The 27,506-nt window shown below is 36.5% G+C and overlaps 1 protein-coding gene across 1 annotated transcript in view; it reads left to right on the top strand.

Annotated features, from left to right (window-relative positions):
- The window catches only part of ERLEC1 (endoplasmic reticulum lectin 1), a 31,450-nt gene that overhangs the window by 1,792 nt on the left and 2,152 nt on the right, over positions 1–27,506 (top strand). Inside the window, exons 2-13 of the mRNA XM_049651468.1 lie at positions 4,781–4,885; positions 6,542–6,622; positions 7,598–7,675; positions 7,811–7,874; positions 8,380–8,414; positions 10,677–10,900; positions 10,993–11,122; positions 18,336–18,497; positions 19,348–19,407; positions 23,315–23,439; positions 25,166–25,243; positions 26,164–26,239. Of these exons, the coding sequence (XP_049507425.1) occupies positions 4,781–4,885; positions 6,542–6,622; positions 7,598–7,675; positions 7,811–7,874; positions 8,380–8,414; positions 10,677–10,900; positions 10,993–11,122; positions 18,336–18,497; positions 19,348–19,407; positions 23,315–23,439; positions 25,166–25,243; positions 26,164–26,239 (1,218 nt within the window). The remainder of the gene's footprint in view (positions 1–4,780; positions 4,886–6,541; positions 6,623–7,597; positions 7,676–7,810; positions 7,875–8,379; positions 8,415–10,676; positions 10,901–10,992; positions 11,123–18,335; positions 18,498–19,347; positions 19,408–23,314; positions 23,440–25,165; positions 25,244–26,163; positions 26,240–27,506) is intronic.

The raw sequence follows: 27,506 nt of genomic DNA on the forward strand, positions 1-27,506 counted from the left end.
TGTTTCATTTTTCTTCTGGCAGTGGTGTGTGCTGGCTGAAAGAGGTTATGGAAGATCTGTATTAAATTTATCCTGTACCAACCTTTCACATATCTATCAATTTTATTTTGAAATTGAATTTTTAAATTTTTTTTTTTTTAACGTTTATTTATTTTTAAGACAGAGAGAGACAGAGCATGAACAGGAGAGGGGCAGAGAGAAAGGGAGACACAGAATCCGAAACAGGCTCCAGGCTCTGAGCTGTCAGCACAGAGCCCGACGCGGGGCTCGAACTCACGGACTGTGAGATCATGACCTGAGCCGAAGTCGGACGCTTAACTGACCAAGCCACCCAGGCGCCCCTGAAATTGAATTTTTAATTCTTTTTGACAGTGCAGCATAATTTAAGATGGGTATATCTGAAGAATTTTTTTTTTAAGTTATTTTGAGAAAAATCTAGGGACATTTTTCTGTGAGTTGGCAAAAGGTCTGTGGCTTTCATGCAGAAATAAACCCCAGGAGTCATTATCATTGGCCTTTGGGTTTTGTTTTAGTATTTTTATAATATTAAGGCTTCCCTTCCTACTTTATGTAACTGGCACTACAGCCCTCCTCACCTGGCACTGTCATTTTCTTTTATGAGCCAGTTGATTGGACATACGTAACCAAGCAGCTGTATGAAGGAGGATAAGGGCCTTTATCTCTCTACAATCTGAAGTTGGAAGAGACTGGATTAGAAGATGTGAATTTTTTTTAGCTTTAAAATTCTTCTGTACTTTAAATCATCTCCCCATTCAGATATATCAAAACAATACATAATCTTTACAATCTCACTTTCATATTTACTTAGAATAATTATTAAGCACCAACAAGGAATACATTTTTTTAACATTTATGTTCATTAATTAATGGCTATGATATTCTTTGTTTACTGGTTTTTAGCGTTCAGTTTTGTGTGTGTGTGTGTGTGTGTGTATTTTTCTTCTGAAATACCTACCATCTCTGTGTCTATTAAAGTGCTCAACAATTTATTACTTCACAGAGTTCATAGATTTCACCAAAGTAAAGCCACAAAATAAGTCTAATTTTCTCTTCTGTTGTTAACATAGAAATGTATTCCCAAACTTCCCCCAGACACTATGCTTGGGAAGAATGGTGACCAACTCTATTTAAGCATGTCATATATGTTGGCAAGTTGTGCCACTGAGTTTATTTTACAGCCTCTATCAAGATACTTTTGTCTTTTATCCTCTATCTTAATTCCTCCAGACCCTTGTTAAACATTCAGCATTTCTCCCCTGCCAACATATTTTTAAAGTTCCTTAACCTTAAAGTACCATACCCCCTTGGTTTAGTTTCATTATATTAAAATCTGATTTTTATCAGATTACTAATAGGGCCTCTTACACTGAAAATACTTTAGGGTATTAAGTTGTATGCAACAACTTTTTTCCCTATCTAGATACATTCAGAAGTATTTTGTTTTCTTTTTTTTTTTTTTTTTTTCCAACGTTTTTTTTTTTTTTTTTGGACAGAGAGAGACAGAGCATGAACGGGGGAGGGGCAGAGAGAGAGGGAGACACAGAATCGGAAACAGGCTCCAGGCTCCGAGCCATCAGCCCAGAGCCTGACGCGGGGCTCGAACTCACGGACCGCGAGATCGTGACCTGGCTGAAGTCGGACGCTTAACCGACTGCGCCACCCAGGCGCCCCAGTTTTCTTAAAGAACTCTTTTAATAAATCAAAAAGAAACATTTTTGTTAGATCAAAAAAGTTTTTTAAGTTAGAAAATCAGAAAAGGTTAACTTCCCTGTAATTTTTTCTGAAAATGTAGGGTAAAGTTTGTTAAAAATTTTTACTTGGTGATCCCAATAAGTGACTATTTCAGCAGTTTTCAGATAGAAGAATTGCTACTTGGTCTGTTTTATTGAAGAGGAAACCCGCTTTTCCAAAACTTAATGAAAGAGAAATCTTTGCATCTTCCAACAAGTGATGGCTTTTATTTCTTGTTACCTCTTACTTAGACCTTAAAAACAATAGACCAGAACATAGCTGGGGCGCAGGGTTGCAAAAGCACCTGACCCCGGGGGTTCTAAACAGACCAGGTTCAGCCACTCACCCCTAACAAAATCCAAAGGCAGAGAAATGAGTGGTGGTGAAACAAGACAGGAATTCATTTCAGTGACCCCAACAGCTGAAAACAGCAGACTAGCTTCTCAAAGACTGTCTCCAAAGTGCCAAAAATACTTTCAGGTTTATATATGGGAAATATGGGGCAAAGGTGGTGGATATGTGCAAGTAGGCTTTGGAAGTCAAATCGATCATTATCTTGGAGTCCATCATGGGAGAGGTCTTGCTGGCCCAGGGCAGTCCTTACTGTTTGAGAGTAGTTTTGGTTCCTGGGGATGCTTTGCCAAGAGACAAGCTGGAAAGAAAAACCCAACTAAAAAGTTTGAGGTCGAAATGGAGGTAGCTGAAATCCTCTTTCAAGAGGAATGAATTTCTTTATCATATAAACATAAAGCCCCAAGAGTGGTTTTCATTACAAAAAAAAAAAAAAAAGGATTGTCTTCCTTCCTTTGCTGTAATTCCAAACAAGCAGTTAGTTGCTTTTTCCATTGTTAGTATTTTGGTGAACAGTTTAGTAAACAAGTCAATATTGCTGCCCAATTCAACTTTGAACATCAGAGTTGCAGGTACTTCACAAATAGAGGTAAATACAGTTAAGTCATACGCTACTGGTGCTGCAGGATTTTTTTTTTTACCTCAATACCTGGGATTCGTTGTCTCACCACTTCAAAGAATGAAAAGGTGGACACAGAATGAGCAGTAGGGGAAAATTTATTATAGACTCTAGATTAGAAAGTAAGAATAGTAGGAAAGCTGTCTCTACAGAGAGGGGGCATTCAAAGGTGAATACCCAACAATAGTGGTTTCACACTGTTTTGTAAGGTTCTGGTCATCACCCCCATACAAGTCCCCCTCCTTCCTTCTCAGGTCCTACCCTCATTGGCTTGATAGCTCTAGGTTCTGGGTTGTCCATTCCTGATTGGCTTGTTTCCACTGTATGAGGGGTGGTCTATGGCCATATCATTATGGGTTACACATTTCTGGTCTCATACTTATTTCTACTTAGGTCTTTTGTCAAATTCCTTAGGGACACCTGAGGGGGAGTAGGTGGTGTCTGTTGCATTCTTAAGAGGAACCTTATGCCTGAGGGCGATTGCTGTGGTCAGACACTCCCAGCATTGTTCCAAAATACAAGTTTCCCACCCCACCCAACCTCAGGTCCTATCCTTTCCCTCTGCCTATTTTATCCTATCTTTCCCTATTATACTGGTTGTCTTCACTGCAGTAAAGGGATGATTTGGCAAGACTTCAGGCCAGCCATTGGTAAGCAAATGTGAATCCTGCTTTGAACAAGACACTGTCATACATTCTGCATATATCTGAAAAACATCAAAAGGCATTATAAATGTTATAGCAATTTGTTGGTGCAACTAAATAAATGTTTCTAAGAATCACTTTATCATAAATTTGGCTTTGCAGCTCTCACTTTCAACTCTGTTTCTCCTCTTCAGTTACAATGGTCTTTTAAACAAGGATCTTTCGTCATAGTACAGGAGCCTATATAGTAATCTAAAAAAAGGCTAACAAAAGCTGATTCAAATATGTTAAGGGGCACCTGGGTGTCTCAGTTAGTTAACCATCTGACTCTTGGTTTCGGCTTAGGTCATGATCTCAGGAGTTCCTGAGTTTGCACCCTGTGTTAGGCTCTGCACCGAGTACACAGAGCCTGCTTGGGATCCTCTCTTTGCCCCTCCCCTGCTCTCACTCTCTCTCTCTCTGTCTCTCAAGATAAATAAGTGAACTTAAAAAAAAAAAAGAAAGCCCCAAGTATTTGCTGCCTGGCCCTTTACAGAAACTGTTTGCTGACCCAAAATGTATACTAAAAAAAAAGTTAAGTAAGCACAGAGGATTCTTAGTGATTTTTCTTTTAAAAGTATTTTATCCTGGAGCTCCTGGGTGGCTTAGTCAGTTAAATGTATGTATTCTGGTCATGATCTCACAGTTCGTGGGTTCAAGCCCTGCATCAGGCTGTTGCTATCCAAATATGAAAAAGAATGCGCTATGTTATCTTCAAGTGTCCCATCTGATGAAATTGAGAGTACATTTGTAAAGTGCTGTAGATTTTCACATATAGATGGTAATTGTTAATAGAAGTAATAAGTATTTAGTGATGGTGTATCTATGTATATTCATTGCTTCTTAATGCTTTTTAATCCATATTTTAACCTCAGTCTGTTGCATTACCAGTTTTTCGTTTATACTCCAAATTTCAGTTGTGTTCATTTTTTTGTTATAACACTTGGATAAAGTATGTCATCCTCCTTTTGTCCTTATTATTATTTAATATATAGAATATTTTCCCTGCCTTTGGAAATACATTTAAAAATTTTTCTGTTGACATGATGAATTACTTTGACCTAAGACTGTAAATTATTGGGACATCTGGGTGGTTCAGTCAGTTAAGCATCCAGCTCTTGATTTCAGCTCAGGTCATGATCTAGCGGTTCGTCGAATCGAGCCCCACTTCAGGCTTTTGCTCTACCAGCACAGGGATTTTCTTGGGATTTTCTCTCTCCCTCTGTCTCTGCCCTTCCCCTGTGCGTACTCTCTTTCCTTCGCTCTCTCTCTCTCAAAATTAATAAATTAACTTAAAAAAACTAAGACTGTAAATTATTCAATGTACTACAATTTAACCAGAGAAAATAATGTGTATTTTTTGTTCTTTTTCTAGCCTACAACTGGAGTTTTGTATAAAGAAGATAATTATGTCATCATGACAACTACACATAAAGAAAAATATAAATGCATTCTGCCCCTTGTGACAAGTGGGGATGAGGTAACTTTTTATAAATATATTGATAATCCCTGTCACCAAAGATATTCTTTAAAACATTGCAAACACATACTTTAAAACTGAATGACACCATACAGTGTTATTGCAATATTATTAATGATATTCCCTATGCTATAGTTTTGTTTTTTTTTTAATCTGTGACATTTATATTATAACTTGAAGTGTGTACCTCTTAATGCCCTTTGTCTCTTTCACCCATTCCACCACCCCCTCCTATGTGGCAACCACCAGTTTGTTCTGTGTATTTATGATTCTATTTGGTTTAATTTATATGTTCGTTTTTGTTTGTTTTGCTTTTAAATTTGACTTATAAGTAAAATAATATGGTAATTGTTTTTCTCTGATGTATTTCACTTAACATAATAACGTCAAAGTTTAACCATTGTTAGACTTTTTTTTGTTGCAAATGGCAGGATCTCATTAATTTTTATGGCTCACTAATATTCCATTGTATGTGTATACCACATCTTTTTCATCCATATTTGGATGGGCACTTGGATTGCTTCCATATTTAGATGCTATAAATAATTCTTCAATAAACACAAAATATGCACATTAAAAAAAACTGAATGACAGGTTTTTCAGTAATCCTGTTTACCATAAAAGTAGTAATCACTTTTATTATTCTTGAATTCTTTGATTTTACAGTTCAACTAGGAAAAATTAGCAACCAGTTATTAATATTTTGAATGAAAATCTAATTCCATGCTTGCTTCTTTTATAGAAATGAGGGTTTTGAAACAGCATAATTTTTAAATGTATATCTGACATTTTTTATAAAGAATTTCTAACAAATCTATAGGTACCTATACTTTTTCCCCACCTTAGCTCATGCTCATTTCTTCCTCCTGAAATGCCCTAACTACCTCTTATCCATCCTTCAAGGCAATGACTTCTTTCAAGATGAAACAGGAGAGTCAGCATGGTAAAATGAAAAGGACACCAGCCTAGGAGCCAGGAGGCTGAGGTATAGGCTCTGGTTAGCTGTGGAACCTTGAACAAATTTGAAACTCAGTACTTCCACTCAGTAAATTTATTGAGCTAATTACATAATATTTTCACAGTCTGTAAAATGGAAACATTACAAACTCAATGAGTGCTTTCTTAGGTTTTGTTCAGATTTGAAATCTGTGAAAGACAGCTCTCTGTTTCATTTTCGTTTTAAACCTTCTAAAGACATAATATACACGTGTGTGCAGTCATACACATATGCCTATGGCATTCAAGTCTGAGATGTAAAAATATATAGGAAACTGGGATGTACCTTAAAACCTTCCCTTACATTCTGCAAGATTCTCCAAGATTCAACTACTCTGAGGCATTCATAGGTAGAATCTGTTCGGATGCAAGTATTTAAAACTTCTGAAATAGGTTTATAAGAATTGTTCAGGAAACTGATACTCAAAAACCTTTTTTTAAGAGAAGAAAGAATGGAAGATTATTCTATGGCTCCATATTTTATACATCATTTCTTTTGAAAGAAGTGGCAAACCATAGGCTCTTATTAAAAGTTTTGACTTTTTTTTTCCTTTTTTATTTCCAAGCATTTGTGATTTGGACAATGAGTTAATACCCAGACAGCAGAGTTGGGTGAAGTTCTAGAATAATTGTAAGTATTAAACCCTAGTTCTTTCATAGGAAGAAGAAAAGGATTATAAAGGCCCTAATCCAAGAGAACTATTGGAGCCACTATTTAAACAAAGCAGTTGTTCCTACAGAGTACGTATTTTATGTTCACTTAATAAAAGTAGAAAATAAATTTCCAAATAGCCAATAGACCCTTAAAAATAATTCTGCATTTCTTTTTATTATGTTGTATCAAATTTTAAGTTAGTTGTAAATCAAATCATATTGCTTAATAGTATTTTGTTCATTTAAATTCCTGGATAGTAGATGCAGCAAACACCCATTAAAACTGATTTCAAATAATGTCACTTACCAAGTTGCTTTGAACGTTTTCTAGTTCAAAGGAAAGTTTCCTTATATACAATTGTAATTTAAAAAAATTTTTTTTAATGTTTATTTTTGAGAGAGAAAGAGACAGAATGTGAGTGGGTTAGGGGCAGAGAGAGAGGGAGACACAGAATCCGAGGTAGGCTCCAGGCTCCGAGCTATCAGCACAAAACCCGGCGCAGGGCTTGAACTCATGAGCTATGAGATCTGACCTGAGCTGAAGTCGGACGTTCAGCCGACTGAGCCACCCAGGCACCCCTACTCCTGATCTATTCTTAATGCCTAAAACAAGGCTTAGCCACAGGGGGCCTGGGTGGCTTAGTAAGTGTCAGACTCAGGTCATGATCTCATGGTTTGTGAGTTCAAGCCCAGTGTTGGGCTCTGTGCTGTCAGTTCAGAGCCTGGAGCCACCCAGGCACCCCAATATACAATTTTAATTTAAAAAAATGCTAATTGTTATTTTTTTGACTATGTCAAAAATAGTCCCTAAGGCTAATAGTTATCACAGATCCCACATGTATTCTAGACCTTCACAGAGTTTTCACATACAGCTAATTAGTGAAAACAGTGAATATGACTTCAGAAATTTCATATTTTTCTGAGGCATAATAATGTTTCACCTAATGAAAGCTTACTCTAAATCTTGAGGGAAATGTACTCAACTACATAAAATAGAAGAAAGTAATTCAGTTGAGTTAGTTATGTGGCTTTTGTATGTGTAAATACATCCATTTTTCTTAGATTGAGTCTTATTGGACTTATGAAGTATGTCACGGAAAACACATTCGACAATATCATGAAGAGAAAGAAAGTGGTCAGGTACGTTTTTCTTCAAAACATCAAGTATGGAACATTAGAAAATGAGAATGTTAGTAATTAGATTGATGATTTTCAAGTTATATTCTTGGCAGTTGCAAAATACTTACTGTATTTTTATTTTATTTCCAAATATAGAAAGTAAATATTCACGAGTACTACCTTGGGAATATGCTGGCTAAGAACCTTCTATCTGAAAAAGGTTTGTTTCCACAGAGTGATTTGATAGTAATGCTGGAATTTGGTTGAAAGTATATGCTCAAATTGGAATTTAAAAGATCTTGTCGGAAACTGGATGAATTTTAAAACACTAAAATAAATTTCTGAACAATCTCTTAGAAAACTTTTTCAAAGAGATTTTTTCATTATTTTCGACCTCAACAAACAGTATCCTTTTTGCTACCTATTAATCAATTCTATTAAATCTGTTAAGATAATACACGTTAATGTTACATTTATATAGTGTTAGTGTTAGTCTTTTCCTTGGTTTAACATAGTTGTTATGTATGGAAATAGAAATGTAGATGTATCCCTGCAATTGTGAAATAAAATAAAAGTTGTAAGATAAAAATTATATGTATGTTTGGGATCTTCTTTAGAAAGAAATTTAAAATTAAAAGGGTGATTGAAAACTTAAGTCATTTGTATTTTATATATAAGTCACTGGTCATTCTTTACACCTACCTTACTTTTATATTATTCCACAGATCAAGAAGCAGATGAAAAAGAAAAATCAAAAGAGGCAAGTGACAAGTGTTGATTTTTTTTCACTCTTAACATCTATTATTAGTGAGGCATGAACTTACACAACTTAAATGACAGAATTTAGTCTTGTGTTCTTTACCTATTGCATACCCCAAAGGATTGGGTCAAAGAAAATTTTCAGTATGTTAGGTTTTTCTGAGAAAAGTTATACTGTGATACTTTTATTTACTTTTAAGATCATAGAAAAATAAAAAAATTTACCAAAGATATATCTGGGAAACTTTTCGTAATAGCAGTGTATCACTTCAAGGCTTAGCAGTGGTTCCCTGTTTTTAACATTGGAAATAATTATAAATTAGAGCTTTTGCTTTTTTGCCCTTGTTTGGTCTCTATCTCCCATGGGTAAAACAGATAAACTACACAAGCTACCAGACTGCAAGCATCTTCAAAGCAGGGACTGTCTTTTATCTCTTTACCCCACAATGCAAAGCAGAGTGCCAAACATAATATCGGCACTTCATAAGTGTTTATCAAATGTGAATGCATAATTGATGACCGACAAATAGGATTGTTTAAAAAGAATGATTCCTTAGGGTACCTAATCACAATTTTTAAATGCCCCTATAGTTCAAGGAATGCTTTCTGAATCCTAAGCACTCCCATAGAGTTATATAACCTATTGATAGAGGATATTTCTAGAAGTGGTTTCATATCATAACGATACTTCTATTAGACGTAAAGTGAAATGGCAAAGACCTTCAAAGGAATGCCTGTAACTTGAAAAGGGTGGCTTTGGGGGGAATTGATAAGCTAAACATAGACACACAAAACATTGCTATTTTAAAAGATTTTAATTTTGCAGACTACCTTTGAGATAAAATATTTATTTACTGTGGCTCTGGAGGATAGCAAGATGGAATGCAAAGTGTGAAATGATAAAGGAAGAGGAAGAAAAGGGTAAGGGAAGAAATGAGCCCCAATTTATAAGCCAGGTACTGTGCCAGGCATGTAACAAGAGGTAATGCTTAATTTTCCCCCCAACCTTTGAGTATGTATTATTATTCTCCTTTCACAAATGACAAAAATTGGAATTTAGTCAAAGTCAGAAAGCTGGTAAATTCAAAGCTTGACTCGGAACCCAGGATTTTCTAATTCTAGATAGTAGCATGAAAACAGCTTACAAGAAGTATCAAAATATTTGTCCCTAGAAACATTTGTTTATTTCCTGTTTTGGAGATGGCACTGACAGGGTACCAAAGTGATACAAGATGAGCTCCCTGCCTCCAAAGAGCTTGCTTGGGGATATTATTAACAATATTTTTTTAGGCCCGTTATATTGGACTTTTCTTTGGTTTACATAAATAAAATATAGGCGCTAGCTCCTTAATAATCCTTGTCTTCTGAGGTAATCTGTTTTATTCCTCCATTCAATGAAAATTTCTTCATTTGTCCTTTACTGGCTTTGAATAGATTGAGATAGGAGTTTACACTGAAAAGTATGTCTCTTAATATTAATGACAGGGAAAAAGAGTAAGCAGATTGATGAACGAGTACAGTATTGAGGTTCCTGTTTTAAAAGATGGTGTTTTACTCTGTAGCCTCACTTTTTGACAAAATAGACTTCACATCTCTAGAATCTAAAGAGTAACACAGCCTTTCACTAGAAGTTTAGTATAGAAAGCTCTGACTAGACCAGTATTATAAGTTCCTGTATTTTATCTTAGTCTCTTTACAACTATTGAAAACAATTCATATCAATCAAGATACTATATTCTTTTATATAAATGTACATTTACTTAATATCTTAATTGTAGCATCAAATAAAAGTTTCCCTTTTTTACTGTAGTAAACTAGCTCTGAAAATATGTATTTGGTCAAATAAGAATTCAGGAATCAAAAGAATGTTAGAGGAAGAATATATAGAAAATATGGAAATGTTACCTTTATAAATGTTGGTTTATAAATAAAATGTAGTTTCTTCCTTTACGAATAAGTGCTTCTCGGGGCACTGGATGGCTCAGTCAGTTGAGCATTTGACTTCCGCTCAAGTCATGATCTCACAGCTTATGAGTTCGAGCCCTGCATCGGACTCTATGCTGACAGCTCAGAGCCTGGAGCCTGCTTCAGGTTCTGTGTCTCCCTCTCTCTCTGCTCCTCCCCAGCTTGCATTCTGTCTCTCTCTCAAAAATAAATAAGCATTAAAAAACTTAAAAAAAAAAAAAAAAAGTGCTTCTCCCATCCTCACCCCCACCTCCATTTCTAATGAAAAGTCTGTCTTATACTCTTTTTTTTTTTTAAGATTCCCACTAAAAATATCGAAGGTCAGATGACACCCTACTATCCTGTGGGAATGGGAAATGGTACACCTTGTAGTTTGAAACAGAACCGGCCCAGATCAAGTACTGTGATGTACATATGTCATCCTGAATCTAAGCATGAAATTCTTTCAGTAGCTGAAGTTACAACTTGTGAATATGAAGTTGTTATTTTGACACCACTCCTGTGCAATCATCCTAAATATAGGTAGGACATGGATTCAATATTTTAAACATGAAATGCACACATGCTTTAAAGTGGCATAGGCTTAGCTTTAATGCTTTGTTCTTACCAAATAGATTCAGAGCATCTCCTGTGAATGACATATTTTGCCAATCACTGCCAGGATCACCATTTAAACCCCTCACTCTGAGACAATTGGAACAGCAGGAAGAAATCCTAAGAGTGCCTTTCAGGAGAAATAAAGAGGTAGGAGAATTATCTAACAGTATTTTCTTGGTGCTTCCTTTTTCAAATTTCAGAGCATATATTAATATTTTAATGATTCCAATAGCATAGTAGTAATTTATTTTTCTGACTCAAAATTTTAAATTCCATTTTTTTTTAATGTTTTTATTTATTTTTGAGACAGAGAGAGAGCATAAGCAGGGGAGGAGCAGAGAGAGAGGGAGACACAGAATCCAAAGCAGGCTCCAGGCTCTGAGCTGTCAGCACAGAGCCTGATGCGGGGCTCAAACTCACGGACTGTAAGATCATGACCTGAGCCGAAATCGGACGCCCAACCGACTGAGCCACCCAGGCACCCCTTAAATTCCATTTTTTAATTGATTTTAATTATTTTCCTTATTTTAGTGCTTCTCAGAAACTATTTTATCATTCTTTCACTCTCATGATTTCATATTTTAAAGTTTGACATCCTATTAATTATAGTTAAGTTTAATTTTTAGCTAGTTGACTGGCCTTACCAGATGAGCCCCTTGAAGAAATAGACTACAGCGCATCTTCTACTGCTTTATTTATTCTTCAACTCCTTGCTATATGTCATCAAAACATCATTCTTCTAAAAGTGTTCTTATTAAGGTCAGTGGCAGTCTTTTGGTTCTAAATTCACTGGACATATGCATAACTTGATGTTAGCACATAAAACACTGAACAGTTGCAGCTTGAACTTTCTCTCCTGCCTTTACTTGAAGTCATTCTCTCTGTTTGATTCTGGTTCTTTTCTCCTGTGAACTAATCTTTGTCTGCTTCCTGCCCCCTTAAAATGTTGAACCACAGTTCTATCTGTGGTTGCCTTCTCTTCTTAGTGTCTGTAGTCTTAGGTGGGCTCATCCAGGCCCACTCTACCAACTTCCATTAATATGCTCACGAGTTCCAAATGTCCATCTTCAACGTTGACCTTTCCCCTGAACTTAAACCACAATCACAATAATTAACATGTGTTGAATCTTAACAGCTATTGTGTAATGCTTACAGCAACCTCGAAGATTGCTATTATTATCTTCCTTAACAGATTAGGAAATTGAGGGATTCAGAGAAGGGAAGTGACAGATGATAGATTAGAGATGAAAATCAAAACAATCTGGTTTTAGAACCTGTCCTCTTAACCACTGCTCTATGCTATCTTTGCTTTTCATTTCTTCATTGGACATAGCCAAATACGTTTTAAGTACTCTCAGATTCATATCTCTCACAATGACCCTTATCCTACCTTCCCTATTATTTTCGAAGCAATGTCACTTCTTTTGCAAATGAGCAAATGAGCCAGGACTTCTAATGGACTACCCCAGGAAGAGGTAACTGTTTCCTCTTCTTTGGTCCTATATTTTATTCAGTCCTACATTATAGCACTTACATAGCTAAAATTGTTTTTCCTATGATTCTTACATTAAGATCAAGGGAAAACAAGGTATGCTTTATTACTTTGGGGTTTCCAGCTCCTTGTGTGATACCTGGTATTCTGTGGGTACTTAACAGTGGTTTCATTAACTAATAACTAACATTCCGCTGCAAAACCTCTTTCTTCCCTTTCTCTTGAGTACTCATTGTATAATTATTGCCAGACTCTGATGGTTGTGAATACTGCCATTCTGATAGGAAAGGAAAATTATCTTAACATTAATCAGTGTTTGATTTAAAGTGCTCAATTAAAAGACTGGAGATGGATTTCTCTTCTGGTCTTCTCCCTAATAGTGATTTAAATACGGACAGGTACTTAAAAGTCAGCTCAATCAAAATGCTTCACAAATCCCAACTTTAATTACTCTTCAGGGAAGAAGTGCCAGCTTACTTTCCTTTAATGTTTTTAATATGCCATTTGAGAAAAAGTATTTTTAAAGAGCTACAGATGGGGGCGCCTGAGTGGCTCAGTCAGTAGAGCATTCTATTCTTGATCTCTGCGTTGAGTTTAAGCCCCACATTGGGTGTAGGGATTACTTAAATAAATAATTATTTTTAAGAAATACAGTGAAAAGCTACAGTATTTCAAAATACTTAGGATCTTTAGACCCTAGATCCTAGAATACGTGTTGTATATGAAAACCTTAGGTAATACTGTAGGTAAAGAGTTATTTAAAACTGATCTTTTTTTCCACAATCTTTTCTTTTATAAATCTAGTGGTTTTTTTTTTTAATGTTTATTTATTTTTGAGACACAGACAGAGCATGAATGGGGGAGGAGCAGAGAGAGAGAGGGAGACACTGAATCCGAAGCAGGCTCCAGGCTCTGAGCTGTCAGCACAGAGCCCGACGCGGGGCTCGAACTCACGGACCATGAGATCGTGACCTGAGCCGAAGTCGGACACCCAACCGACGGAGCCACCCAGGCGCCCCTATAAATCTAGTTTATTACATGTAACTTTTTTTTAAATTGATATTTAGCATATGGTTTGCCTTTTATTTATTTACTCTTTTAATGTTTATTTTTGAGAGAGAGACAGAGAGTGGTACACAAGCAGGGGAGGGACAGAGAGGCAGGCAGAGGATCTGAAGCAGGCTCTGAGCTACAGCAGAGAGCCCCATGCAGGGCTCAAACTCACAAACTGTGAGATCATGACCTGAGCTGAAGTCAGATGCCTAACTCACTAAGCCACCTAGGTGCCCCTGGTTTGCCTTTTAAATTTGGATTAAGTTTTATCATAATGAATTTTTCTTCTTTTTTAAACAAAAATTCAAATCTGGCTAGCAGAATTTTGGTTTCAACCTAAAACTAATGTAACACACTGTACATTAACTGGAATTTAAATAAAAACTAAAACAAAGGAAAAATAGAAAAAAAAGAATTTTGGTTTCATGTCGTACCTGGTTTTTTGTTGTTGTTGTTCAGTTTGACAAGAAATGGTGTATTAAGAGGACTTATGGACAAAACCTTTTGGGCTATGGCAATTCAAATAGATCTCCACAATCCCACCTTCTGCAAAACCTTTTTTATAGCCCTAGAAGCTACCAGTACATGCTGAGGGACCGCCCAGAATGTTTAGGAATAGGTGTGAGTAGAGAAACTACTTGCTAGATAACCTACTAGATAAAGTCCTAATGAGATTTAAAAAAAAAAAGAATAGGTGTGCATCATTGTCATATCGCCAGGGCAGATGAAGGAAGTTTTGCCCCATAGGTGTACCTAAAGGTGTGGTTGAACAAGAAGAAACATTAGTGGAGCCTCCAGGAGGCTTCTGGCAACCAGAGGGGTCATCATGGCAGATTTGTCCAAGGTGACATTACTCTAGCCCACACACTCTACCCTATATATCTAGCCCTTACAGTCTCATACACCCAGCTTTTCCATGATATTCCCTGAGCCAGCAGAAAAAGGCTCTTTGCAGTAGGGGCTCTTTGTCCAAGTTGAAGGCATAAACCACAGCAGCAGTACAGACAGCAAGAAAAGAGACTTACGTTGACACAACCAAGAATGGAGTAATAATTTTTGCCACCATCTCCCTCAGACTCTAAACCAGTTTGATAACTACTGGGTTGCAGTGGGCACAGGACCATCTAATGTGTGTATCTCTTTGTGCATGTCTTTTAATGCGATAGTGATACTGCCTGAATTACTAGGCATATACATCCAACATTCATTGTGAATATAGCACAGGTGCCCCCTTGTGCTACGGAAGCCCATTCTACTCTGTAATATAGCTTTTCACATCGGTGTAATCTCTGTATTCATGAGTGTCAGGCTATGGTAACTATTGTTGAGAATCCTCTGGATATAATAATGTGTGGGGCGCCTGGGTGGCTCAGTCGGTTGAGCATCTGACTTCGGCTCAGGTCATGATCTCACAGCTCATGGGTTCAAGCCCTATGTCGAGCTCTGGACTGACAGCTCAAAGCCTGGAGCCTGCTTCAGATTCTGTGACTCCCTCTCTCTCTGCCCTTCCCCCACTCATGCTATGTGATGCTCTCTTTGTCTCTCAAAAATGAATAAACATTAAAAAAATTTTTTAATAATGATTAACGTCTCTATATACCATTTCACATCTTCTTTGCCTAAAGATGGTACAAATATAGATGGTACAAATATTACTGCTAAATGCTTGTACCAATGAAAGACAGCATGCGTCCATCGTGCCTTTAATAGGGAGTAAATTTACAGAGGCTGTTATCTTGCTGGCTTTGTTGTTGTTGCATTAATTTGAAGATAACGACTATAAGGAGTCCATTTTATGAATTTCTAAATGCTACTACAAAAACCACCATCGCTTTTATTGGAATAATTTTTCTTAGAAATGCAAGTAGATGCTGTGTCCACAAGAAGGAATAATAAATGGTCATGCTTCTATTCTTTTTACCTCTTCCCCTACCTGAGCTAGAGGTTTCGTTGTGCATTATTAATGTGTTTCCTCACTAACCTTACTATAGGTCTCATGTATTCTAAGTAATTAGCTTAGTCTGTTAGACCTTAGCTCCTTAGGAGCAGTGACTATGTCTGCTACATTTTTAATACTGAACACTTAAAACAGTGCCAGGAGCATAGAATGCTCTGAATGTAGAAAGTCTATACATAAAATCCAAGGTCCTTTCAAAGAAGTAAAGATGCCATCTTGGCAATCTTTGTTCTTCTGTAATACTGGAGGAGAGAAAGGATAAGGTCGTTGGTTTCTAGAGTAACCATCCAATGACTCCTACCAGCCAAGATAGAAGAAGAAAAACATAGTTGATCAATGGCAACTACAGCAGGTGAAAAGGAGATACCATGTCCACTATACATTTATTTGGAACTCTTTTTAATTTTTTAAATTATTCAGTTTTAATTGGTATACTCCTTTAATCCTGATCTAGATTCATTTTCTCTCCACTCACAGTCAAAACATAGTTTACTTCTGGATTCTAACTCATTATTCTCTTTCATAACTATTCTTTCTACCCCACTTATGTCATTCCTTTAGATTCTCTTCATCTGTTGCACTGGGTTACTTCAACTTCTAACGTGGCTCCGCACCTCGGGATTTATTCTTACTATTCCTTCCCTGCTACAGTATTGCTTAAAAATCTGATCATGCCATATTTTTGTCTAAAATCTAGAAGTTGATAGAGCATTACATAGTTTTCTTTATCATTAAGTACCTGCCTGTCTCTTCAGTTTTAAATATTATGCCACACCCCACATCTTTGCTCTTTTTTAAAATGTTTATTTACTTATTTTGACAGAGAGAGAATGCAGTCATGAGCTGGGGAGGCGCAGAGAGAATCCCAAGCCAGGCTCCACACTGTCAGTGCAGAGCCTGACACAGGGCTTTATCTCACAAACCATGAGATCATGACCTGAGATAAGATCAAGAGTTAGATATGCCCAACCAATTTAGTCATCCAGGGGCCCCCACATCTTTGCTCTTATGTCTTCCTCAGGTTCACATGCATAGGTACACACAAACACAAAATACATACAGACATTCACATAAATCACAAATTATTCATGTTTCAAGAATTAAAAGTTTTCTCTTGATGAAGTCTTCATGTTTCATTTCTTCATCAAAATCTGTTCGAATCATTACTACCTCTGTGAATCTGCTGTTCCCTGAACCCTTTAGTGAGCATCTTCCATAACCAAATTGCAGAGTCCTTCAGGACAACAACCAGGTCCTGTTGCATGTTAATGATTATAGTTAATATTCATATTTACTCCCATTCAGCTCCTCTTTACCCTGCTTCTTATCTTTTATTTACCCATAGTAACTACATTTTCCAAAACTAAATATAGAGACAAAATCTAGTAAGTATCAAAATACTTAAAAAGGCTAAAATCTTAATGAACTTCCTTTCAGTCTTTTGGGGGATTTTTTTTTTTTTTTTTGATACACAGATACACATTCAAAAAAATAATTGGGGGTGCCTGGGTGGTTCACTTAGTTGGGCGTCTGACTCTTGATGTCACCTTGGGTCGTGAACTCAGTCGTGGGATTGGGCCCCTTGTTGGGCTCCACACTGACAGCACAGATCCTGCTTGGTAGTCTCTCTCTCTCTCTTCTCTCTCTGCCCCTCCCCTGCTCACGCATGCACACGTACGCACGCTCTCTCTCTCCCCCTCTTTCCCCCCTCCCTCCCTCCTTCTCTCTCTCTCTCTCTCTAAATAAATAAATAAATAAATAAGCTTAAACACTCTTGCTTTAAAAAATAATGATAGTAATTGGGGCTCCTGGGTGGCTCAGTTGGTTAAGCATCTGACTTGGACTCAGGTCATGATCTCACATTTTATGAGTTCAGGCCCCGCGTAAGGGCTCTGTGCTGACAGCTCAGAGCCTGGAGCCTCTTTGGATTCTGTGTCTCCCTCTCTCTGCGCCTCTCCTGCTCATACTCTCTCTATCAAAAATAAATAAATATTTTTAAAAAATTTTTTAATAATAATAATAATAATTGGGACCAAACTGAATACATGTGTGTATATATCTATACATAAAATTTTCACTTGTTTTCACTTAACAGTATATTATTTCTATATAACTATGTCATAAAGTAATCTTCTATAGTGTTATTTTAATTATCTCAAATATTCCATTGCTTAAAGTACCAAAATTTATTTAATTAATTTACTGGTATGGATATTTTTGTTGTCCACAATTTTTTGCTAACGTAAAGAATGTCACACTGAATGTCATTGAAGCTAAGTCTTTGCACCCATCAATGGTGATCATTAACTCAGAATAAATTTCTAGAAACAGGTCAAATGTAAGCACTTAATTAAGCACAAATAGGTAAGTACATAATAAAGTATATACCGTCAAACTGTACTCGAGAAAATTGTGGAATTTTACAGTTTCATTAGCAATATTTTATAACAACAAGGAAGGTTATGATGTGCATTTGTGTATATTTGTTTGCATTTGTGTGTATGTAATGTGTTTGTGGTATTTCTAGTAAGGTAGAGTACTACTTAGCTTAGGTACTTGCACTAGAATAATTCTAGCTGCTAAAATCAAAAAAAGAAGGAGACAAAACATATGAGATGGAAATTATCCCTGTATGTTAAGAATGGCCATCATATCCCTAACCGGTAGATGGAAATAACCTTTGTCTAGAGCTTTCTCTATTGTATTAAGTGTTGCAAAATTCATTTTTTGACAACACATTAAAAATGGGAGGACAACTTTTATTTTCCAAATTTCCTATAGTTAAAAATAATAAATTCATAACTGAAAAAAAAAATAAGTATGGTTAGAAACCCTTAAACATATGTGTTTAATTTTAGGAAGAGTTGCAATCAACCAAAGAAGAGAGATTTCCAGCAATCCACAAACCCATTGCTGTTGGTTCTCAGCCTATGCTCACTGTTGGAACAACCCACATATCCAAATTGACAGATGACCAACTCATAAAAGAGTTCCTTAGTGGTTCTTACTGCTTTCATGGGGTGAGAAGTGAGCCTTTGGTTTAAATATTTATCTTACAGCCTTCACTTGTATGTTAATTAGTCAGGACCCATTAGCAGCACTGAAAAAAGTTTTCGTCTGTAGAGAAATGGCAGGATTCTGGAAGCCTCCTAATAGACATTTTCTCTCTGCATCTTACATAATCTAATTTGTAGCCATTATGTTCTCTTTACTCACAAGCTAAAACTTGACCTTTACTTGACAGAAATTACATATATATAAATAAATCATGTGTGATTTGGGTTAATTGGTAGAATGGGCATCAGAAATTATATGGCATAAAAAAAATTGTATGGTCTGCATTTTGGTTATGTATCAATCACATTTAAAACTTGAGTTAACATCTACAAAGGTTAAATTTTGCCTTTAATAGACTAGTAGTTATAGTGGGAAATACACTAAGTGGAATTTTCATTTTATTTTATTTTACTAAGGCAATACAGCAGCTATACTCTGTATTTGTCTTTTTTAAATTAGTATTTCTCAGTAATTTCTCTTTTTATTATTGAAGTGTAGTTGACATACAATGTTATATTAGTTGCAGGTGCTATAACATAGTGATTTGACAATTCTGTACATTACTTAATGCTCATTATAAGTAGTTACCATCTTTCACCAGATAATGTTATTTCTCAGTAATTCTCAGTAACTTTTTTATTTTAATTTTCAACCACATTGTTGCTAGTATCATTTTTTTGTGTTTATATATATGTGTATATATATTTGTTTATATACATATTTTTTTTTCCCATCACTGTCATGTGGCAATATTGAGACAGACCCCAATCCCCCATTCTCTATATTTAACTTGATCTTTTTGCTTTCTTGTAGGGTGTTGGTTGGTGGAAATATGAATTCTGCTATGGCAAACATGTACATCAGTATCATGAGGTATGGAATAGCCTTTATATCATTCTACCACTAGATAAAGTTTTAAAAATCTTTTGTGAAAAAAGAGGGGAGATGGCATTTTAATTATGAAATGACTTAAATATGAAAATACTTCAAAGTGTCTGTAAGTTCTAGAAAATGGAAAACTTGGTGTTAAGTAAATCAGCCATCTTTTTTTTTCTTTTTTTTAATGTTTATTTATTTTTGAGGGAGAGAGACTGAGTGTGAGGGGGGGAGGGGCAGAGAGAGAGACACACACATACAAAATCCAAAACAGGCTCCAGGCTCTGAGCTGTCAGCACAGAGCCCATCACAGGGCTCAAACCCACAAACCATCAGATCATGACCTGAGCCAAAGTCGGATGCTTAACTGACGGAGCCACCCAGGTGCCCTACTAAGTCAACCATCTTAAAGTAAGGTTGTTTATTAATTGCTCAGATTCTTGTATTACTGTGACTCTGGAGGAATAATAAGCTATTGTGACTAACCTCGTTAGCTTTGACCGAGAAATTAGTAATTATAATTCTTTAAATTAACAAAGTAAAAAAAAAAAATTAACAAAGTGAATAATAAGATAGTACGTTGTGACTCAGGCTAGGAAAATAGGATAAATACAGCAAGTTTCTCAGCTAAAAGAACATACCATATCATTTAAGTTTAAAATCAAGTACGTTTTATTGGCTTTTGATTCTTCCTTTTTTTCTAATTTCATAAATCAGATAGCATATTCTCCCACATTTGAGCCAAGCTGTTCAAATTCTGAACTTCAGCCCTTATTAAATTTATCTGTCATAGTTGTACATTGGTAAGCAACTGTTTGAAATTTTTTTTTTTAATTTTTTTTTTTTAATGTTTATTTTATTTTTGAGACAGGGAGAGACAGCATGAATGGGGGAGGGTCAGAGAGAGAGGGAGACACAGAATCTGAAGCAGGCTTCAGGCTCTGAGCTGTCAGCACAGAGCCTGATGCGGGGCTCAAACTCATGGACTGCGAGATCATGATCTGAGCCGAAGTCGGGTGCTTAACCGACTGAGCCACCCAGGTGCCCCTGTAAGCAACTGTTTGAAGACAAACATTAATTAATAAATATTTACCTCGCTGACAGGAGATAAAAGGCTGTTTTTATTCCTCCAAAGAAATAATAACTAGTAATTACAAAATACTGTGTTTGCCCTCTTGAGTTGTTTTGAGCCAGTCTTAATTTCCAAAGCAGACCATACCAGGAAAGATCATCAACTCACCTTCCACATTTAAATCATCCCAAGTTTATGAGGCACCTATAAACTAGGAAATTTGTTTTCTTTACTTAAACCTAAGAAGTGCCATTTTACTCTTCTTCCCATTTATTCTTGCCGCTTTATAAATGTTTTATTTATTTTTAGTAATATTTATTAATAGGAAAAAAATTGCCTAACTACAATCCAAATAATGTGCAACGGCTTTTCTTTTTTTAAGAAAATTTATTCATTTTTTTCAAATTTGCATGGCTAGTGAAGAGGGGATTTATTTTTGTTTTAAGTTTATTTGTTTTGAGAGAGAGAGAGAGAGCAAGCATAAGCCAGAGAGGGGGAGAGAGAGAGGGAGAGAGAAACCCAAAAAGGTTCTGCACTATCAGCGCAGTGCCTAACGTGGGGCTTAATGTCACAAACTTTGAGCCAAAATCAACATCAGTCGCTTAACTGACCGAGCCACCCAGGTGCTCCATGATGGCTTTTTTTTTTTTTTTAATTAAAGGAATACATACCAGAAATTTAGAATGAATAGTAAAATTCTTGTCTACCGTTGTCCCATTTCCTAAAAGTAATTGTTCTTGATGTTTTCTTAGTTAACCCTCCACAAGAAAACAAATGCATACATGTAAATTTGGTATAACCTTGTATTTAGACAGAAGGTATCTGCTAAACACACTGCTCTGCATTTGTTCTTTTCAGTTAGTGTCTTGGAGATCTTTCCACAACAGCAACAGCTGATCTCATTCTTCTCAGCATCTACAGAGCATTATGTCTATACCCACAATATATTTACCCAGATCTCTACAGACCTTTGAATTGTTTCCAGTTTTTCTGTAATAGCATTTTAGTGAGCATTTATAAATAGTTTTGTTGGTAAACTTTTGCAAGTTTACCACATTCATATTCATGAAGTATCTCATATTCACAAGGCACATTTCTAGCAGTGTGCTTGTTAGGTCAAAATATACGCATACTGAACATTTTGGAAGACATTCCCAATAACAATGGCTTTTTTCCCCATACACTTGCCAGCACTAGATTTTATCAGACTTATTTTGCCCAAGGTTATATAACTTAGAACTTTCTGAAGGACACTACTAGGATCTTTGGGAGATATAAAAATAATAGTAGCTGACGAATATAATATTCATTGTATACCAGGCACTGTTCTAAGTATGCATATTACCTCATTTAATTCTCATAACCACCCTCAGAGGTGAGTATTATTATTCCAATGTGAGGAAACAGAAGCAATAATTTAGTAGCTTGCCTAAAACCACATAGGTAGTAAATGATAAAACCAGAATTCTAACCCAGGCAGTGTTGTTCCATATCCAGCCTCCTTAAACACTTCACCATATGGCTCCAATCCCTGTCTATCTATTAACTTATAGTCCAGTTGCTAAAAGACTGTTAAATGGTTCTTTCTTCCACTAAGCAGTCAGCTCTGCTGGTAGCAGTGGCTCTGCCCAGTTCATCTGCCATTTATAAGGGTTTTTAATCCTACTCATCCCTTGTATGCTAGTGCTCAGCATGGTGCCTGGCATAAAATATAAAGAAGGAAAAGAAAGGCAGGAAGGGAGGGGAGAGGAAAGAAAAAGGAGAGAGAAGGAAGGAGATCCACATATAAGATAGTATATAGTTACTGTTTAAAAAAATAACAAAAGTTGGGGTACCTGGGTGGCTCAGTCAGTTGAGGAGCAGATTCTTGGTTTTGGCTCAGGTCATGATCTCAGGGTCACGGGATCGAGCCCTGTGTTGTGCTCCACACTGAGTATTTAGCCTGCCTGGGATTTTCTCTCTTCCTTGCTCCTCTCCTCCTCTTGCACTCTCTATCTGAAGTTTTAAAAAACAGATAAATAAAGTTAAAATAAAATAAATAAGTAGATAATAAAGCAAAAAATTTAATAAAAAAATAATAAAATCTGAATGGGGAAGGGGGTTTGTGAACAGTCTTGATAAAGAAATAAGCATGATGTCAAATGAATAATGTGAATACTAGTATAACTTAAAGATTGGCATTTGAAAGGGTAGAAGTACGATGAAGATAGGTTCATTGTGGCTGCAGGGTAAAAGATACAGGCCAGAGATTTAATTAAGAATCACAGTAGCATGGCACCTGGGTGGCTCATCAGTTGATTGTCCAACTTCGGCTCTCACAGTTCTTGTGTTCGAGTCCCACATCAGGCTTGCTGCTGTCAACAGCGCAGAGCCTACTTTGGATCCTCTGTCCCTCTCTCTGTTCCTCTTCTGCTTGTGCTCTCTCACAAAAATTTAAAATAAGAAAAAAGAATCACAGTAGTATGCAGTTGTATCATCTAGGTATAAGTGATTAAACTCTTGGTTGAGGAGGTAAAATATTAGCATTGGAAATGTAGAGGAAGATTCTGAAGCCAAGAACATCCCCAGGAAAATAATGTAGGAGAGGAAGGAAATAGAAATAACTGCTTTTGGTGCTAGCCTGACCAGAAAGCAGTTTCATTATTCAGAGAAACAAAGAATAAAGAAGATAGTGAGCTCAGATTTCTACTCATCAGGTTTGACTGACATCTAAACACACACACCCAGTATGCAGGTGGAGATAAGGACTGTAACTTACAGGCAGGCCATCAGCATAAATGTCTACTTGATAATATGAAGAATGCATTATCACAAGTATTTTTCATATATCAGGACAAGGATAGTGGGAAAACCTCTGTGGTTGTGGGGACATGGAACCAAGAAGAGCATATTGAATGGGCTAAGAAGAATACTGCCAGAGCCTATCACCTTCAAGATGATGGTACCCAGACAGTCAGGTAAAGATTAACTTTATTTGTCCTTGGATCTGATTAGTAGAATATTTAAAACTCAGAATATTGAAAAACATAAAATTGAAACACTTAGGTAAAATCTCTGGTCAGTTTTTTTAAGGGACATCTTTTAAATTAGTTTTCTTTTCCTAAGGTAATAGTTAAGAACACAGTTTCAGAAATGGGGAGCCCTGGATTCAAATACTGGCTCTTCACTTACTGCCTTGGGCAGATTACATAATCTTGTTAAATCTCACTCTTCTTGCCTGCTAGTATTTGCCTCATAGGATTGTTACGACATTTAAACACGGTCATTTAGGTAACACATTAAACCTGCAAAGAGCATGCCATAAATTTTGGCTGCTGCCTTTAGCAGTGGTGGTGGCATGGTAATGAGAATGGTGGCGGTGGTGATGGACACAGTAGCTCAATTCCACATATTAAGTCTCAGACTGTTGTTATAAAGCATTTCCCTTTTTAATGTATAATTTACCTCTTTAAGTTAGTTAATTGTACTTAAATATACTCCAGGGGCACCTGGATGCTTCAGTTGGTTAAATGTCTCTTAGTTTCAGCTCAGGTCATGATCTCACAGGCTCATGAGTTTGAGCCCCACTTCAGGCTCCCTCCCTCCCCCCACCAACAGAGCCTGCTTGGGATTCTCTCCTTCTGTCTGCTCCTTCCCCACTCACATGTGCTCTCTTTCTCTCAAAATAAATAAAAATAAATAAAAAATAAATATCTGCTAGCATGTTCCTTTGTTACTTTACCTTTGTGAGGTTATGGTTGAAAATAAACAGTGGCTTTTTACAAAACTACCTCACATCTTCTCTGAGTTATATAGGTATATCTTGTTATAGCAGAAATAAATTAATCTCTTATTTCTCAAGAATAGCTAAGCTTAAGTTTTCCTTGTAGTCTCTTGCCTGGCAAGTTTTAAATTATCCATTCTTTTCTCTTTATTGGGCATTAAGTTTGTCCGTCCTAGCAACATGGTATTGAGAGACTATTTTTAGAATGTGCTGACTTTGGGGCACCTGGATGGCTTAGCTGGTGGAGCACAAGACTCTTGATCTTGGGGTTGTGAGTTTGAGCCACACATTGGGTATAGAGATTACTTAAAAATAAAATCTTAAAAAAAAAAAAAAAAAGTTTGGGGTGTCTGGATAGCTCAGTCAGTTAAGCGTCCGGCTTCAGCTCAGGTCATGATCTCAGTGTGTGGGTTCCAGTACCACATCAGGCTCTGTGCTGATGGTACAGTGCCCGCTTCAGAGCCTCTGTCTCCCTCTCTCTCTGCCCCTCTCTTGCTTGCTCTCTCTCTCAAAAATAAATAAACAATGAAAAAGAAAAAAACAGAATGTGCTGACTTTTGGGGCTGACCAAAAAGTGCTGAAGGATGGGAAGGAGAGAAAATTGTTCCACAAAGTAAACAATATACAGGGCTGAGGAAATGGTTAACTTCAAAAAGACTTTTTAAAAAGCAATTTAACCTTAACTGTTTGTATACAGGTAGATAATATGCAAATTGAAGATTACTCTTATCAGGTAAATCACTCTGAAATATCTCAGTTTTATAGTCTCCTTACAGAATCTGAAACATTTTCTCTGTGACATGACCCTAAAAATATTTTATAACTAATGCAAAACTGATCCCCCTAACCATCTTCTCATCACCACCAGCCCACATGACACTTACTCTGAATGAATGAACTTGTATGTTTCTCTGATTTAGGATGGTGTCACATTTTTATGGGAATGGAGATATTTGTGATATAACTGACAAACCAAGACAGGTGACTGTAAAACTAAAGTAAGTTGGACCATCAACTTGTGCTTTATGCTTTTCTCTTTAATCTGTATCCAGTGTGCAAAAGTCTATATAAATAGGAAATATAATTGTGAATAAACACAATTATATTTCTGCATAATAATATGGATTAATGTAATATGAAAATAATGCTTTATTCTGGGGCGCCTGGGTGGCTCAGTCGGTTGAGCATCCGACTTCGGTTCAGGTCATGATCTTGTGGTTTGAGTTCGAGCCCCAAACTGTGCTCTGTGCTGACAGCTCAGAGCCTGGAGCCCGCTTTGGATTCTGTGTCTCCCAATCTCTGTGCCCTTCCCTGGCTCACACTCTGCCTCTCTCTCTCTCTCTCTCAAAACTAAGTAAACATGTTTAAAAAATTATTACTTTATTCTAAAATATTAATTAAGGTGCCTGGCTGGCTCAGTCAAAAGAACATGCCACTCTCTTGACCTTGGCGTTGTGAGTCCGAGCTCCACACTGGGTATAGAGATTACTTAAGAGAGAGAGAAGGAGAGAAAGAAACTTTAAAAGATAGAGAAAGAAAAAGATGGCTCAGTCAGTTGAGTGTCCATCTCTTGATTTTGGCTCAAGTCATGATCTCATGGTTCGTGGCTTCAAGCCCCGTGTGGCTGATGGTGAGGAGCCTGCTTGGGATTCTCTCATCTTCTCTCACTGCCCTTACCCCGCTTGCGTGCATGCATGCACTCTCTCTCCCTCTCTCAAAACAAATAAACTTAAAATCATTTTTAAAAATAAAATATAAAAATTATTTTAATATAATTATTTATTTGTAAGTTATGATTGTTAAATGATATCAGTATTATATTAAATTATACAGGAGATAAGTTTTTTATAGCTTAAGAGGAAAACAAAAATACTTTTGTATGGTTTGGGCCAGTACTTTAAAGTACTCTCTGTTTTAGGTGTAAAGAATCAGATTCTCCTCATGCTGTTACTGTATATATGCTAGAGCCTCACTCCTGTCAGTATATCCTTGGGGTAAGTAAAAAAATAATACTCAGGAATTCAGTTTGGGAACATGTTTCGATTTTTAGCATTAAGTCTAGAAAGGACCTTTAGTGATGTCCAAAATTTAATATAATCCCCATGCTATCTCTGTAAAACCTAAAATCTTTTTTATTAAGGTGCAATTTACATAAAATAAAATGCAAAGATCTTAAGTGCTGAGTTTGATACATTTTGATAATTTTATATACCTATATAATTATCACCCCAAACAAGGTATCTTATCACTGCAGAAAAAAATTTTATAGCCCTTTTATGTTAATACCCCTCAACCCCCACAGATACCCCTTTCTGATTTCTCACACTCTAGGGCAGTTTTGCCTGGTTTTTTATTCCCTACGAATGGGACCATATAGTATATAGTTTTTTATGCCTGCCCTCTTTGACTTGGCTTGTTTTTCAGACTCACCCGTGTCACTCAATACTTCATTCTCTTTTTGTTACTGAATAGTAGTCAGTTGTATAAGTAAATCACATTTGCTGATCCATTCTTCTATAAAGACATTTGGGTTGGTTCTCATTTTTTATCATGTAAATAAGCTGCTAGGAACATTGTTTTACAAGTTGCTTTGTAATCCTGTATTTTCATTTCTTTTGGGTAAGTACCTAGGAGTGGAATTGCTGAATCATAGATTAGATGTATGTTTAACTTTTACCGAATAGCTGTCCAAATGGCTGTACCGTTTTACACTCATACCAGTAGTGTGTGAGAATCCAGCTGCTCCACATCCTTATCAACATTTGGTAAAAATAGAACTACCCTACGACCCAGTCCTTGCACTACTAGGTATTTATCCAAGGGATACAGGTGTGCTGTTTTGAAGGGGCACATGCACCCCACTATTTATAGCAGCGCTATCGACAATAGCCAAAGTATGGAAAGAGCCCAAATGTCCATCGATGGATGAACGGATAAAGAAGAGGTGATATATATATACATATATATATATATAAAGAAGATGTGGTATACACACACACACACACACACACACACACACACAATGGAGTATTACTCAGCAATCAATGAAATCTTGTCATTTGCAACTACGTGGATGGAACTAAGAGGGTATTATTCTAAGCGAAATTAGAGAAAGACAAATATCATATGACTTCACTCCTATGAGGACTTTAAGATACAAAACAGGTGAACATAAGGGAAGAGAAGCAAAAATAATATAAAAACAGGGAGGAGGACAAAACATAAGAGACTCTTAAATATGGAGAACAAATAGAGAGTTCC

Source organism: Panthera uncia (genome assembly GCF_023721935.1).
Source record: "Panthera uncia isolate 11264 chromosome A3 unlocalized genomic scaffold, Puncia_PCG_1.0 HiC_scaffold_11, whole genome shotgun sequence".
Lineage (NCBI taxonomy): Eukaryota > Metazoa > Chordata > Mammalia > Carnivora > Felidae > Panthera > Panthera uncia.